The 17,906-nt window shown below is 42.1% G+C and overlaps 1 protein-coding gene across 1 annotated transcript in view; it reads right to left on the bottom strand.

Annotated features, from left to right (window-relative positions):
- The window catches only part of DUSP16 (dual specificity phosphatase 16), a 76,654-nt gene that overhangs the window by 2,744 nt on the left and 56,004 nt on the right, over nucleotides 1-17,906 (bottom strand). Inside the window, exons 6-7 of the mRNA XM_027592870.2 lie at nucleotides 5,919-6,078; nucleotides 470-593 (exon numbers count right to left, since the gene is read on the bottom strand). Coding sequence (XP_027448671.1) covers nucleotides 470-593; nucleotides 5,919-6,078 — 284 coding nt within the window. The remainder of the gene's footprint in view (nucleotides 1-469; nucleotides 594-5,918; nucleotides 6,079-17,906) is intronic.

Below are 17,906 nucleotides of genomic sequence, written 5' to 3'. Positions count from 1 at the left end.
AATCTGGGCAACTCTAGAATGTAGGACATTTTACTCAGTGAACAGATTTTGACAGTTATTTGCTCTCGGCTTTTCCTCACAGTGACAGAGGCACAAAGCACAAAGCACAAAGCAGAAGGAGGAACTCTGTAATGGGTATTCTGCTGGAGATTTTTTCCTCATATGTACTCCCCCAACTAGGAAAAGATATAAACTTACTTAGCAGGATGGTGATCTGTTCAGATTCGGTGTTCATGAAAATTAAAAAGTAGCTGAGGAGGAATCTGACACATGTTTGGGTGGAATTCATGCTAACTTACAAAAGTGCATTCTTCTCTGGTCTTTGAAAAACCATTTAAAAATCCAGTCACCTGTAAGGCATGTCACTAGAACAGTCCTGATTTGCTTTAATTGGGTACCTGCCCTCCTCACCCTTCACGCTTCAGGTCAAATGAAAAGCCCGTCACACAAGATGCGTGCTGGCCCTCACCTGTAAGCTTCGTCTAAGGACATGTCCATCCTCTTCATGATGTAGGCGATGGCGATGGTGGCTGAGCGAGAGATGCCCGCTAAGCAGTGCACCAGGACACGCCCGTTGGAGGCCTTGGCTTTCTCTGAGGGAGTCAAATTCAAGAAGGGTCACTAAGAACAACCGTGGTCAACAGTGAGATCTTGCAGTCATGTACTTCCTTTCATCCGATAACTCAAAGTAAATCTCATCTACTTATATACTGTTCCTTTCAATAGTTTTTTAGGGAGATAAAGGAAGATGACTTCCCCATCATTTACATTCAGGACAATGAAGGGCCAGACGTGTTAGTCAGCAATGACTCCCTAACTCAAGCTCGCTTCTTAGTACATTTCCCAATGGTTTTTTTACATTTTTTTATTTTAATAACTTTCCCTGGGTATAAATCCTACATTATGATGACATGATTCTACTTGTTTAGTGTGGAAAATTGCAGAATACAGAGAAGTGTAAAGAAAATAACCTCTCAAATCCGAAGATGTAGCTAATATTTTGTTTACCCATGTTGTCTGACACTTCAACTTTTTTCTAGTTAGCAAGAGATAGTAAACTTTTTTTCCAGTTTAGAGACAGAATTTTCAGTTTTGAGATATAACTGACATGTAACATTGTATTTCAGTATAATGATTTGCTACATATAGGAGGTATGAAATTTTTAAAAAATTTTCTCATTTCAAACATATGTGACATACATTAATTGAAAAAGCAGGAGGGTGGACTTCATCACCGTATCGCATCAGCAAGCAAGAGATGCCAGGTCAAGCTACTTTTAAAATGCTGACTCACAGAACCTATCTTCCTATAGTTTCCTGTTTATGTTTAGATTTTCTGTATGTCATAAAGTGGATTGACTTTATTTGCTAAATTTAAGAAGAAAACCACGTATATGCTATGAATCAGGTTTAGAAGCTCAGGTTAGCAAGGACCAAGGGAACTTGAACCTTTCCTGGATATCCAGGAGTTCCTGACTGCATCAAGTCTATTCCACACAACATGGTAGGACTTTTGAACACTTTGTTAGAACCAACAACATTCAACCCAACAGTGCTGCCGTCTTTCCCTGTCGAGGGGCTTTACAAGCTACTTGTAGGAGTAAGTTGCCCCACGCCACCTGGAAGCTACTAACATTTTAGCCAGTACCAGGACCGCCTCCGTTCTGAACAATGACATGCGTGCTTACCGGTGAGCCACTGCCACGGGGCTCAATTCTTCCCTTTTCACTCTTGTTTTAGCTGACACCAGCAAAAGTTACCAGACCTTATATTACAGTTCCTGTAATTAACAGATATCCTGGGAATCTGCTCTGGCAGTTGAATAATAATACGAGACCACGCCAGTCTCACCGCTTCTGTTATAAGTATTACAAATTCCTAATGTATATGATTTATTATTCATTATAAAAAAACACACAGGACTTTTGGATAGTATATGAATAATCAACTTTCCTCTAGATAGTGAAGTCAAACACAATGAAATAGTAACAAATGCATATAAATTCTTCTTGAAACAAAGAAATATATACTATACAACATGATAATATATAAACCCATGTACGTAAAGTCCCATGCCTTCCTGGGCCCGTACCATGCTCTTCCTTTTCTCAACTACACAGTCGTCAGCCTATACTAATCTTAGTTATTTCCCCTTTTGCCTAGGCTGCTAAGAAGCTCAAAGCTGAGATTTTTTACTCAATTTCAATAGGTAACTGTAATTCAGATTTTACTGTACCTTTTCTAGCCCCATATTACTTGGTTCTTGCCCCTTGAACCTGTTTTAATGTGTATGTGTGTAATGTGTGTATCTTTTGATCCCAGTCTCATACTGTAAGCTGCTTTAAATTCTTACTGGAAGTAGGCTGGGTTTCAATTTTTTAAACTTTATTTTTTAGTTAGAGAGTATGTGTGCACTCAAGTGGGGGGGTGGAGCAGTGGGGAGTTGGAGGGGAGGTGGGGTGGGGGAGAAGGAGAGAGAGAACCTTAAGCAGGCTCCATGCCCAGCACAGAGCCTGAGGGGCTCCATCCCATGACCCTGAGATCATGACCTGAGCCGAAATCAAGAGTCAGATGCTGAATGACTGAGCCACCCAGGCGCCCCTCAAATTTTTAAATGTTGACAATATTCTCTCAATTATTTAAAATAGTTATCTCAAAACAAGACTATAATAAGGACTTCAGAGGATCTTGCTTCTACCTCAGAGGGCTTCACACTGGGCATATATTATGCACCCAGTAAATACTGGCTGGCTGACTAATACATACCTTTAAAAAGCAATCTTTATAAAAAATGTGAAAAGGGTTGGAAGGAAATAAAACAATGATGATAACAGATGTGTTAGGATGTTGAGGTTATAGCTCTTTTTCGAATATTCTGCATTGTACTTACGTTGCTCTTACAATCACGACACATTTGAGGATGTATTTTAGAAATCTAACTGAGGGGCACCCGGGTGGCTCAGTCTTGATTTCAGCTCAGGTCATGATCTCAGGGTTGAGGGATCAAGCCCCGTAGGCTCAGCGCTCGGTGGGGAGTCTACCTGGGATTCTCTCTCTCCCTCTGCCACACCCCTCCCCACCCCGTGCAAGCTCTCTCCAAAACCACACCCCTCCCCACCCTGTGCAAACTCTCTCCAAAATCAATCTTAAAAAAAAAAAAAAAAAAAAAAAAGTATTACACTGGATTGGGGTTCTGCTCTTGGGAGAAATGAGTGCTAAAGGGAGTCTTAAAGCAACGGAGGTCACATGCCCAGGGACCTGGCAGAGAGAAGGGAAAGGTGTGCGAGGCGGCCGTGCAGGGGGACCCAACAGGTGGCTGTGGCACACGTGTCGTGGGGCAGGGGGGTTACCAGAAAGGAGGTGTCAAAGGTGGGGAGCAGGTGCTGCAGGGTCTGGGAACGTTAGGCTAAGGACCGCAGGCTGCTGAACAGGGAACAGCAAAAGCAGTGACAGTGACAAGCGGAAAGAAGAAAGGCAGGCTGTCACTACAGCAGTTCAGGAATAAAAATCTAGGACAAAAAAGGGCAGAGAGGGTAACAAACGAAAAACGTAAGGGGGAGCCAATGAGGATGAGACATTATAAAGGCCAAAAATAAAGAAGCAATAATTGAACTCACTGAGGGCAGCTCTAAGGAAAACCAAAAGAACTTCTCAGATGATCATTTGTAAAACTACTATTTAGTAAGAGCCAATTATGAGTTAGGCACTTTGCAAGGTATTCTCCATCCGTTATCTATTTTAATCCTCACAATATCCCTCTAAAGTATACACACTTCAGTTTCCAGGTCAGGAAACAGAGAAACTTACCCCAAATCACTTAACTAGTAACCAAGGAAGGCAGGGCCCAAATACAGTTTGGCTCCAAAGTACATGCCCTGAGTCACCCCCGTGTGGCCTACGCGCAAACCCAAGAGGCGGGGCAGGAGCCGAGGGTAGGGTGAGGAGGGAGAGGGCGAGAGGGGCAGCCAGCCGGGACCAGGCACCTCGAGAGTGTCCCACAGTCCCAGGCAACCCCAGCTCACTGCTGCCCGTGTGAACTAAAAATAAAGACAAAACTCCAGGAACACTTGAGTCCTTCCAACAAACCCAGAAACTTATTTGAAATTTATCTCAATAATAAAAAGACAAAACCCCCACAAGTCTGCAAGTCACTCAGCCCTGGTACGGGGGCAGTCTTCCCCCTGCACTCCCTGCCAGGACGGACCACGGCGGAGAGCACGGCAGAGGCCAGCAACCACCATGACCCCGCTGGATGCCCTGAATTACCTGGAGGGGTGGGGGGGGGGGGGAAGAGTGACCCTAGTAAATAGGGATGAGTAAGTGAAATACTGGGAAGTATAAATATTTCAGATATTAATAAATCAAAATAGCATTTGGGTGTGCTTAACCAAGCTGAAACACGGTAAATTCCTTCTGTCTGAATTAAGTGGCAGGATGACCCCAATATCTCTCAGGAGAGAAGTAAGCAAGCTGGGGCAAAGTTATTCATATTCTCTCTTTTCTGCTAATCCTCCTAAAGCTCAGACATTATGATGAGTTCTCTTCTAAACAGATCCTGAAATTGCACTTTTAGCTGAATCTAGAGCCAAATGTCTTTGGATTGACAGGACATGCAATAGGAACATTAACTGTAAGTGTTATCTTCTAAAGAGGCAAAAACTGAATGATATACTGAATACTTCCTAGCAATACAACAGTGGGGGTGATTCATTTGGGAGTTCTGTTTGTGAATATTATAATGTGAATTATCTTCTCTAAAGCCTTTTATCTTCTGATGTTTCAAAGAATGCATCCTAATTAAAGATGAAAACTTTTGGCAATCTGGAATCTTGAAGGAAAAAAAAAGGGAGAACTGTTTTGGAATTACTCAAAGTCCCAAAAGCATTATCTAGAAATTCCTCTCACAGATGAAAAGGTATAGTTGAAGGGCTTAATGTACTTAATTTCACATTTTATAAGGAACTAGTTCTTTTTTAATTACAGTAACAAATTTGGAGTAATTAATTATGGGGTAGAATGCACACGCTTGTATGACTAGACGAAGAAAACATCAAACACTTCTCACATGGAACATCAGGAGTGAAGCTCATCATGCTGCTCAAGAGCGAACAGCGTATCTCCCCTGTTCAGCCACTTTCCACTAAAACTACATTTCAAATACACATCACCAGTTTACCACAGAAGACCTGATCCTGAGGCGCCAAAATGTCACCAAGCCCCTGCAGCTAGGAGTCAGGAGGCTCCAGGACTGACTGGCCAGCAAGCAGAACACAGCACAGGGCAGATTAGAGCCTGCCACAACCAATCCCAAGGACATGACTGGAGGGGTGGGGGTGGTGTGGGGTGTGTGGGGTGTGTGTGTGTGTGTGCGTGTGTGTGTGTGTGTGTGTGTGTGTTGGAATTTTATTAGATCCCATACTACTTGAAATTACTGGCACGTGGACTGAGGCTTACAAATCTCATGACATAAAGACTTTAAATGTAATGGGATGTGTTTTCACAGGATTTGACTTTTCTCTGGGGAGAACATAGCAGGGAGGTAAAAACAGTTTAAGGAACGCCACCAAGGTTTCCAAAAGTCTTTTATAGGATTTGAAAAAATGGCTGAAATTTAATCCCAGAAGTTTAAATGATTTTCAAACACTTGCAAATACGCAATCACAGATCCCATCAGGCTTAACCTTGGTAGTGTTAAGGTAGCTGGAATGTCACAGGGCAGTCCCTCAGGAACAGCATGGCACACACGTCACCTCAGCCACTGAATAAGATAAGCAGCATCATGTGTTGTTCCTAGACTTAAGAAATCTCTGAACATAGGCCCCTTTTCTCTCCAGAGAGAAAAAGGGAGGGAGGTAAGGGGTGCACCTGCACATGAGACTATAACCCAGACGACCTGTAATACTACTGGAGCTACTTACCAATGAAATCCACTGATTTGTCCAACCATGGCAAAATCTTCTCACAAAAGCTGTCATTCACAGGCACTCGCAGGAAGTGAGACTCGGGGATAAAGTCGGGCTTAGGACAGGTATTGCTGGCATTTAACACATAACCAATCCCATTCTGCTGCATCAGCTCCTATGGAGGGAAAGAGTGATTAACATACCAGCACAATCATTTTGGAAGAGTAAAGTTTAATGATAACAATTACTAGTTTCCTTGAAATCAGAGTTAATTCAATCGGTGAAATCCAAAAACCTAGCACAGGGACATTTAGAGGCTTTAGTTTAAAGCAGAATTGTTTGTAAGGGCAAAAAAAAAAAAAAAAGGCTGCATAAAATAGTATGCTTGAAAGGATACCTGGGTGGCTCAGTAGGTTGAGCATCTGACTCTTGGTTTCAGCTCAGGTTATGATCTCAGGGTCATGAGATCGAGCCTGGTATTAGGCTCCACGATCAGCAGGGAGTCGGCTTGAGAGTCTCTCCTGCTGCCCCTCCCCCAACTGTCTTGCATGCATGTGCACTCCCCCCTCTCTCTCAAGTAAATCTTGAAAATAAAATAGTATGTTTGAAAATCACGCATCATTAATATGATCAACTCTGTTATCTTCATTACTGAGAAAGAAGTGGAAGAACACAAAATAAAACCATGACAGTTTACTTACTAGGACTTTAGAGTGTAGGCACACACAACAAAAACATTTTCTTCCCACGGAACATGCCGGTTGTTCTCAAAGATAAAGTCCTAGGCAGCCTCGTGGCTCTGAATACTCTCTTTAAAAGACTGAATCTATTGCCTGTGCTTTAATTATCAGTTCTACACATTGACAACTTTTAAATATACATTCTCTTTAATTTCCCACCTGTCTCTTCAACTACGTATTGGATATCTGTTTGTATGTTTCTCAGGCCCTTCAAACTCACAATGTCAGAAATTCAACACAATGTATCTCTCTGCGCCCCAAAGTCCTGTTTCCTCTCTGTAATCCAAAGTTGGTTTATGGTAATACCATCTACTCAGACACTTGAGCTAGAAAACACGATCGTGTCATTTCTCTTCCTTCACGACCCCCATCCAAATGGTTGCCAGATCCTTTTGGCATCCCCCTCCCATCTGCCCTCTCCTCTCTGTTCCCTGTCACTGCTTGGTCAGTGGGCAGCCACAACAACAAAAAGCCACCAGGGAGCTCTTGAAGTTGTGATGCTTCATCTCTAAACCATATACTGAACAAAATCCAGAGTAATCTTTCTTATAACCAAACATGGGCTAAGTGCTCTGCCCACACGTCAATGTCATTGTGTCGCTGCCTGCTCTTGTCCAAATCCCCCAACGGCACACGCACACCCACCCCTCCCTGCTGCCGTTCACACCACTCCTGTGCTTCGTAGGCCCTGTTCCTCTTCCTGGTCACTCTCGTCCACTTTTCCAGCTTTGATGAAATTAACTTTATCAAATTTAACTCCTTCCACTGATGCGTAACTCACCATTCCATTCTCTGCCCTTCCAAAGTACTTTGTTCACTGAGCACACTGTTGTAATGAGCAGATAATTCTTCTCTCTCCTATTAAGTAGTGAAGTAGTGAGATCTTGGACTAATTCGCACTTGTTTTTCTACCTTCAGCACCAGGTACCTAGTTGTACTCAATACGTGTTTGTTCAACCGACAGCCTGTCTACCATTTTCCAGGCAAGCCTACACAACCCCACTTCCTTTAGTTCAAAATGTTCTAAGCCTGAAATCTCTTTTAAGCAACTCTGGTCATTTATTCCCTTTCTTGGAATGGTACCTCCTCCACAAATGTTTTCCAACTACCTGAGAGACAGTTGGTCATTTTCTTCCTATTTTCCCTCCTGAAATATGCCAATTCCCTAAACCTCTTCGTTTACCACATCTGGCACAATAAATACATTTTACATAAAAGGTAAACTTAATAAATCCAAGTCATGTATGCAACCCTCTCTCAACTAGGAGATAATGTCAAGCAACAGCTCTGGGAACCACGTGAGTTTCCTGGAGTGACCCGCTGACCCTGGCACCGTGTCAGAGCCCCAGTCTTCTCATGCTCTCAGGTGCTTCTGGGAGGTTCACAATCAGGCTGTGAAGTTCTTCATGGTGTGTACTACAACTTTTCAACTTTCGCACATGTAGCAAAGGTCACATTTGTTTTTCCACGCTGAGATTACTACCTTTCGATCAACCGCAGTATCTCCCATGTAAGCACAACAACGGGTCACTGGAGTTAAGGAGCCTTTCAGGCCTTTCTTGAAATGGTCCTTAAAGGAATCATTTTATAGGTCTTTCTCCTATCCACCAACAGGACTACAAATTAAAAGTGAAGGGAGGTAGTTACGTAGCTTTCCACCCAATTCAGTAATGAAGACCTAGAAGTTTCAGAAGATAACAGGCAGTTCTCACTAAGGACAAAACGTGTTACAAGTCTATAATGACTGTCAAACTTGATTTCCCCATAGAAAGAGTAATATACTTCTCACAAGTAGCCTCATAACCTGCAGTTTATAGAAATGGCCACTGAACCTAAATTCAATAAAAAAATATTTGCTGAGCACCTTTGCTAGAGGCTTAGTAATATAATAATATTATGGTACATAGTACATATTAATAAAATAATATCTACCAGAATAATATCTGTTAATGAATCCCTACTATTTCCAAGTACTGGGCTGAACATATAAATAGACTATGTCTCGAGGATGTGGAGAAAAAGAAACCCTCCTACACTGTTGGTGGGAATGCTAACTGGGACAACCGGTCTAGAAAACAGTATGGAGTTTCCTCAAAAAGTTAAAACTAGAACTACGCTATGATCCAGTAATTGCACTACTGGGTATTTACCCAAATAATACAAGAACACTAATTCAAAGGCATACATGCATCCCTATGTCATAGCAGCATTATTTACAATAGCCAAATTATGGAAGTAGCCCAAGTGTCCATGGATAGATGAATGGATAAAGAAGATGTGGTGTATACACACACACACACACACACACACACACACACACACACACACACACACACACACACACACACACACACACACACACACACACACACACACACACACACACACACACACACACACTGGAATACTATTTGGCCATAAAAAAGAATGAAATCTTGCCATTTGCAACAACATGGAAGGAGCCAGCTTAGCATGTAATGCTAAGTGATGTAAGTCAGAGAAAGACAAATACCATACAACTTCAACCTCTATGTGGAATCTAAGAAACAAACAAGCAAAGGGAAAAAAAAGAGACAAAGAAACAAACTCTTAACTCCAGAGCACACACTGATGGTTACCAGAGGGGAGTGGGTGGGGGATGAGGGAAACAGGTGATGGAGATGAAGGAGTAAGTACACCTGCTGTGATGAGCACACCGGCTGATGGACGGAAGTGCTGAGTCACTACGGCGCACAGCTGAAAGTCATAGAAAACACTGCATTTTTAACTCTACTGGAATTAAAATTAAAAACAATAAATACATAGATGGTCTCATTTAATCCTCGTACAACCACCCTCTGACGTGGGTACTACTATTATCCTCATTTTAAGTTTTTTTTTTTTTGAGAGAGAGACACAGCATGAGAGGGGGGGAGGGTCAGAGGGAGAGGCAGACTCCCCGCTGAGGAGGGAGCCCGTTGCGGGGCCCCCAGGATCATGACCTGAGCCGAAGGCAATCGCTTAACTAACTGAGCCACTCAGGTGCCCTATTATCCTCATTTTAAAAATGGGGAAACTGGGCACCTTGGGTGGATCAGTTGGTTAAGCGACTGCCTTCAGCTCAGGTCATGATCCCAGAGTCCTGGGATTGAGTCCCACATCGGGCTCCCAGCTCAGCGGGGAGCCTGCTTCTCCCTCTGACCCTCTCCTCTCTCAGGCTGTTTCTCTCTCTCTCTAATAAATAAATAAAATCTTTTTAAAAAATGGGGAAACTGAGGTTTGGAGAGGTTGCATGTTTGCCAAGTCACACAGCTAGCAAGTGGTATAGAGTCAAATTCAAATCCAAGTACATTTGTCTCCAGAATCTGTCCTGAGTTGCCATGCTCTCATGCAAGTTAGATGGACCAACAAGGTAACTAGCCTACATACACACATCCTTTTTAACTAAATGAAGTAATATAAAGTTTAACTTCATTCTTTATGCCCTTTTCAACTATCACTAATAAATTAGAAAGTAAAAGGACACCACTCTGGCCATGAGCTTCTGCAAGGAGGCTTTCCGAGCCAGCAACTCAGGACACAGGTGAGGAGATGCAGTCAAGGTGTTTATGTTGCCCTCTGCTTTCCCTTACTGTCCTGGCCGCTGCAGCCACCTCCGGGCCGCGTTGACATTGGCGTCTACCACTGCACGGTGAGGACAGGCAGCCGGCGTGCCCAGTCCCTGCCCTCCTGCTCACAGCTGCCACACGCCCAGCGCAGCAACCCCTTGACGCTGGACACAGCAGACACGAGAAGGATGCCCTTCGATGAGCCAAGCTCACAATGCTGTTGTAGCTCAAAAAAGTATTTTTCACTGATAAAACAATGTACCATAATAGATGCATTTAAGGAGTTGCTTTGTGTTTTTTTTTTAAGGTTTTTTTTTGGGGGGGGGGGCAGTAATCTCTACACCCAATGTGGGGCTCGAACTCATGACCCTGAGATAAGAGTCGCATGCTCTTCTGACTGAGCCCGCCGGATGCCCCAGCAGCTTTACTTTTAAACAACTGGCAAAACGAGGAAAGGGGAAAAAGGCATTAATGTATTAAAACTGAGTGATGGTAAAATAATTTAAACACAAAATGAGAAAAAAGGAAATGATCTCAATGATAAACATAACTTGATTTATAAAAATTTTACAGCAAAAAAACTACTTAAATCAATTATCGGTTATTCCCCGAAATTCTTTTTGTAATAAAATAGGACTTGATAAATAAAACATGGCCAATTTTGAAATCAAAGAGGCAAACAAAAAAATCCTAAAATGTTACCATGTAAAATTTAAATATGATTTGGCTACTAAATTAAACACAAAACATAACCTGGATTGGCAGTTACTACATCAGTGAAAAAGTCAGTTAAAGGAGGAAATCATTAAAAATGATACATATACACTCGAAACATTTTATTTTAATTTAAAACAAATAAATATATTAATTCACTAATTTCCGACGCAGGACAATGCTTTGTTTTTTTTTTGGTAGGAGTTAGCTGATTGCCGTTCTTAAGCAAATCACAACCAAATGCATCTACTACTTAGAGTTTCCATTTCTTTGAAGAAGAGCAAAACTTGTAGAACAACATCAGTACAGAATCCTGGATTATGACCCCTGGGTATTTTATAGTTGCTAGTTCTACCCTAGTTTAGACAGAAAAAATATAAAGCAATTTGTTTTTCCAGAATCTTCCCAAAACATTTACCTCAGGTCACAGAAAAACAACTCTCTTCCTTCCCTCATTCATATTTCATGGGTGTATGTAATATTTTAATTAATGTGCACAATTATAATAACAAGGCCACTGGCCTAAACAGGTCTGAGAACAAACACAGTGCCTCCTGGTAAGCATCCTGTTCCAGTGGGAGAAGTAGACAAGCCTCAGCAAAGCGCCTCCTGCTCGCCACAGGTGGGCGGCACCTGTTGGGCCTCAGGGTTGAGATGGCGGTGAATCTCTGAGGTCTGAAGTTTCATGTAGCTATACACACCTTAACTTGCTCTCCTGATTATTTTTACAAATGTAACGTATACATGGCTGAGAGGGCATCTTAGTCAGTGTTTCTGACTAGAACCGGGATGGAACTATAATTATGAAGAATGGGTCTGTTTTACAGAATAATGATTGCTTTTATTCACAGATGAATGTCAATGACTTCTTACTATGTTATAAAGAGATATTTATGGAATTCATTCCGTTTTCAGTATGTTGTATAAAACACACACAAGGGAATATTACTTTGTCCCATAATTAAACATCACAGTCTGTAAGCTTCCAGAGGACACTTGTTATGCTGTTTAATATTTAGCTCAACTTTGTGCTAAGTCTGTTAACATATGCTTTCTACTGACAAAATAATCTTCTCTGGCCTTCAGATATCCTTCCAACACCTTGGCCTCTCAGTTCTTTGAACTTCTCGCCTTGACCACTCACTGAGACCCGGTCTGGTCTCGGTCATTACCAACGACCAGCAACCAGCCCTAATCTCGACCTTGCACACCCCACTCCTGGACTGTTCCTCCTCTCCTTCCGGCTTGCTGTCTCTCATACCACCACTCTTGGAACCTTCGGTCCCCCAGGATCTCCCCATCGCTGATCCCACCTCCTTTTGTCTCTGTCCTTCATCCTCAGGTTGTCTGCCTGCCTTGCTCAAGTGAAACTCTGCAGTCAGTCATAAACCACTTCCTTGCATCCACCCTCCTCTGTCCCACTATGGCTTCTTCACACTCACTCGGCCAGACTGCAGCTCTGGGTAAATCTAGTTCTCCACCTGGTCTGCGTCTGTACCGCCCATGCGGCTGAACACAGCCAGGAGAAACGCTCAACAGTGCTGCTCAGATTCACCCCGATTCATGCTCCTCAGCAACCCCTTTCTTCCCCCAGTCCCTTCACTTTCCCTCTCTCCTAGACGCCATTCCATCCATTTCCCTTTTTCTTCAAATGCTCTATGTATCCCTTTATCTTCACTCTCAGTAGATGGATGATCTTGTTTCCTGTGACACTGAAAAATGTGAAACAGAAGCAAATTCGTGTAAATTCCCACTAGCCACATCCACCTCTCTAGCAGCACATGTACCTGTATGCTCGGCCTCCCCTCCTGCAGCACAGACAGACTCAATGCAGCAGCAATAAGTAAGTCTACGGGTCCTGGCCCCAGAAAAACCAGAGCACCACCCAGCACGTTACCACTCATGACCTGCATGATCTCGGATAGGCTATGTAATCTCACTCAGCTTTAGTTTCCTCACCTGTAAAATAGACCTAATGATGTCTATTTTGTAAAGCTATATGAGGACAAAATAACTGGCACATAATATAAGAGCCTCATTAAACATTAATTCCCTTACCTTGTCTTATTTTAAAAATAGCTTGTGGGAATGTAAATTGGTACAGATACTATGTTAAGCAGTATGGAGGTTCCTCAAAATATCAGAAATGAAACTACCCTATGATCCAACAAGTCCACTTCTGAGTATATATCTGCAGGAAATGAAAACACTTAACTTGAAGAGATATATGCACCCCCATGTTCACTGCAGCATTATTTATAGTAGTCAAGATACAGAAGCAACCTAAGTGGCTCATCGACTGATGAACGGATAAAGATGTGGTATATGTACACAAGGCAGTGTTAGCCATAAAAAAAGAATGAGATCTTACCATCTGCGACAACATGGATGAACCCTGAGGACATTATGCCAAGTGAAATAAGTCAGAGAAAGACAAATACTATATGATATCACATGTGGAATCTAAAGGAATCTAATCTACTCACAGATACAGAGAACATATGGGGGGGGGTGGGTGAAGGTGGTCAGAAGGGACAAACTTCCAGTAATAAAATAAATCACCCCAGCGTAGTGGCTGTAGTTCATAATTCTGTATTGTATATTTGAAAGTTGCTAAGAGTTCTCATCACAAGAAAAAAAATTGTAACTATGTGTGGTGACAGAAGTTAACTAGACTTATTGTGATCATTTTGTATTATATATCAAATCATCATTTCATCACTTGAAACTTTATGTCAATTATATCTCATTAAAAATAGCTTATATATCATACAGTATATGAATTATGTCTCAAAAAGCTGCCCCCCCCCCCAAACAAGTCATGTACATTTTTCACTAATTCAAACTGTCTTCTCCTCATTAGCCTTAAGTAGGGCACTCACACTGAATATAGCAGGCTGGGTATAAAAAGGGTTCATCTGCAAAGCAGAAGAGACTGCCCATTAAGAATTTAAAAAATGGAATCTGGCTTCAATATACGATTAAGAAAACTTTCAAAAATGACATTTTCTAGTCAAAAAACAAATATTTATTTTATTACTTTATTATTACTTATGATTTCCATTCACAATTCTTTCCCTTTAAAAGTTTCTCTCTCCTAAACCGTGAAATGAACTTTGCCCTATAGTTGGACTAATTTCTAATATGGGTTCTATAATCTGTGGAGCAGTATATGGGACACAGATTGATATACAGCCTTCATAAAACTGCTCTATTTGATCAAGTTTCCCATGTTCAGCTAGACTGAGGAAAGCGATCACATTATATCACCACAGACATCACAATTCTAGATAATGGATTTGTAATTTTTCTTTCTGAAGTCAATTCAATAATGATTTTGCATCTGCCACTCCTTTTGCCTTCAAAACTGACCGTAAGTCCTACTTCGTCCATCCAGCCTTCCTCGACCGACCATACCCACTGTATCCAGCACTCACCCTAGCAGCTTGTACGCTGGCCTCTTGCTGACAGTAACCAGGGTCCCTACAGACCAGGAACTGTCCTTGGTGCTTGGCACACGTCACTTCATTTGAACCTCACATGAACACTAGAAGGCAGGAATCATTACGGTTTGTAGGTGAAGAAGCCCAGATTCGGCCACGTGGCTAACGTGATGCGGCTGGTCAGGCAGAGCCCTGGGACACAAGACTGCCCAGCTCCGAGGCCGGCTCTCCACCGAGAGCCACGCTGCCTTGCCAGAGGGAGTTCTACTGTCAGTCAGCCTGTTTTGCACATCACTGTGGAATGAACAGGCCTTGTCTAACCAACTTGCATACTGTGGGGTGTATTTTTACTGATAACTTGGATCTTTTGTCTTCCTAGACCATATGGAAACCCAGTATTGTGTGTCTAGGCGACTCCGGCAAGAAAACCAGAGAGACGGCAGCTGTCCCAGGGCAGGTGGACTGACCAGGGAGCACAAGAAAACCTTGTGCCTGTTAAAAGAGCGAATGAGCAACAGCGAGCTCGCCCACAGTACACTGTTTACACAGGGAGGGAGGGGCGGCCGGAGCGCCTCAGGGAAGAAGCAGCCCTCACTGCAGACCCGGCTCCGGCTTAGGAACTACTGGCAACAGGTAGTTCCATCATCTGCTTTATGTCTTTCAGTGTGAAACAAAAGTCTCTATTGGAAATGTTAAGTGATAAGGCAGAAAAACAATCAAGAACTTTGGTCTTTCACATAGTAATCAGAGATTCTTGCTCAAATCCTGCTCCGTTCAGATGCGAACTGGGCATCAGCAAACTATTTTTAGTACAATGAGCAGCCATTCCTGTTCCAGCCCTCGTACCAAGACTAGAAAATAAAAGAACAGACTGTGAGAAACAAAAGTATAGCGTGAAGGAAAAAGAAACTGGGAGTATCCTTTTTGCTACCATGACTTCTTACGGTCTTTTACAGAAGAGCCATGCCTTTGAAACTGGAATAAAATGAATACATGTTTAAAGCATTAACCTACACTGTCCACTATGGTAGCCAGAAGCCACAGGAGGCTATTGAGCACCTGAAATGTGCAGTGACTATAATATACATCGGATTTTAAAGACTTAGTACAAAAAAATATAGCAGTAGTTTTTCCACACTGATTGTACACTGAAATGCTAGATATACTGTGATAAATAAAATGTTATCAAAATTAATTTCATCGGGGTGCCCGGGTGGCACAGTCAGTTCAGCATCCACTCTTGGTTTCAGCTCAGGTTGTGATCTCATGGTCGTGAGATCGAGCCCCACATTGGGCCCCCGCGCTCAGTGTGGAGTCTGCTTGAGTTTCTCTGCCCCTCCCCTCCATTCTCCTGTGCTCTCTCTCTCAAATAAATCTTTAAAAAAAAAAATTTCACCTGTTCCATTTTACTTTTTTAATAAGACTACTGGAACATTTTAAATTAAGTATGTGGCTTACATTACATTTCTAGTGGGCAGTGCTGGTATAGAGCATGCTGTAGGAAAACCAGGGAAAGAAAATCTCAGCAGTGATTTGTCAGTCCTTCATAACAGCCTGTTACAGAGAGTTCTATCTTCCAGAAGATGGGTATTTCCGGTCTTACATAAACATAGGACTTAAAACCAGAATAGCAGCTTGAGTTTGAGGATGATTTCTGCCACTGAGCACATGACTTCCCAGTCACAAAATCTTGGGTAAGTGACAACGACTCAGGGTCAACCTACCTCCTAATATGAGGGTTAAATGCAATAATATAAAGAGCCTCGCATTTTAAACAGTAAATAGTATGATCCTCCTAAGAAAACTTCTGTGACATGTTTTCAAAATATTTTGGTGGCACTTTAGTAAAAAAAAAAAGTGATAAAATTAGTGGCTTATAGTTGCTATTTTTAAAAACTTCAGCTTCTAAATTCTAATTTAAAAAAAATGTATTATTAGGAAAGATTATAAGGGGCAGCCACCCAGGAGACTGCCTTTGGCTCCAGTTATGATCCTGGAGTCCCGGGATCAAGTCCCACATCAGGCTCCCTGCTCAGTGGGGAGTCTGCTTCTCCCTCTGAATGCCCCCCATGCTCTTTAGCTCTCTCTTTCTCTCTCAAATAAATAAAATCTTCTAAAAAACAAAAAGGAAAAATTATAAAATCTTCATCTTTGGAGATCTTCAGGAAGAGAAGAAGCATATTACTTCTCCTGTAAAGTTTAAATCAGAGAGCTGAGCCAAAAGATCAGTTCAAGCTATCCTGAAATAGAGGCAGATCGGGTCCCAAAATTCATCTGCTGGGTGATGTTGTGGAATTCATCTAGTATTTCTGGAACAGTGGGCCTCCTCATTTATCAAAGAAAGAAGACTGACTATATGATCACTAAAATCCCATTCAGCGCTTCAACTCTTCTCAACAATGAATCCAGAGGTCAATATGAGTTTCTACTCATCGCTTTCAAAGCATGCTGACTTCTCACCATTCTCTAATCCATACATCTGTCTCAAAGAAGTTTCCTGACAATCTTCCACAGAAACTCCTTGCCCAAGTTGTTTTCCCCATGAACTTCCATAAATCCACTCCTCCCCCTACACCCACCTCCTCCCAATGCATCTGTGGGCGTATCCTGTGCAGTATACACTGAGAAGCCAATTAAAGGAGGAAAAAAAACCACCCTTTTCCCCAACCTCAACTCCACGGTCCAGTTTAACTGCTCTCACCTTGTAGGCACTCACAGAGTTATTAACTGACACAGTTGTTAAACCTGCAAACAGTACATAGCAAAAATATGCCACTTAATGTAATGTCAAAAGCAACAAAAATGATCTATAATGCAATTATCTGTAAAATCACCTGCTGACTGGTTAGTTTTTTTGTTTTTTTAACTGGGGTGTAATTCTGAACAGGATTCTTAACTAGGAATTTTATTGCATTTTCTGATTGAGTTTTAACTAAAGCATCTTCAGCTTTGCCCCAGGGATGCATGTGACTCTAGGAAATTAATATTGCTTTCTGTGACATAGTCTGCTTATCTTTAAAAGAGAATAATAATCACATGTTCAAAAGAACTGGGACCCCACCAGAAAAGGCTCAATACAAGTATAAACTATCAATTTTCAAATATCTCACTGTAAAAGCAGACATATTAATAACAGTGTTGAGGCAAAATTTTAGAGAGGCAGGAGTTTTTAAAACAAAAAAGAGAGGGCGCCTGGGTGGCTCAGTCGTTAAGCGGCTGCCTTCGGCTCAGGTCATGATCCCAGGGTCCTGGGATCAAGTCCCACATCGGGCTCCCTGCTCAGTGGGAAGCCTGCTTCTCCCTCTCCCACTCCCCCTCCTTGTGTTCCTGCTCTCGCTGTCTCTGTCAAATAAATAAATAAAATCTTTAAAAATAAATAAATAAATAAATAAAAAAGAGAAATGAAAGAATGCCTCATCGCTGCCCAGTAGTAGGGTATTTTTGCTTTTCACATGCTAACGCAAGCCAACGTGGAAGCTAGTTTTATGGTCAGCCCAATTCTTTTGGTTACCCAAGAAG

Source organism: Zalophus californianus, chromosome 9 (genome assembly GCF_009762305.2).
Source record: "Zalophus californianus isolate mZalCal1 chromosome 9, mZalCal1.pri.v2, whole genome shotgun sequence".
In the NCBI taxonomy this organism is placed as follows: Eukaryota; Metazoa; Chordata; class Mammalia; order Carnivora; family Otariidae; genus Zalophus; species Zalophus californianus.
This window is presented reverse-complemented; position numbering and strand designations above follow the sequence as displayed.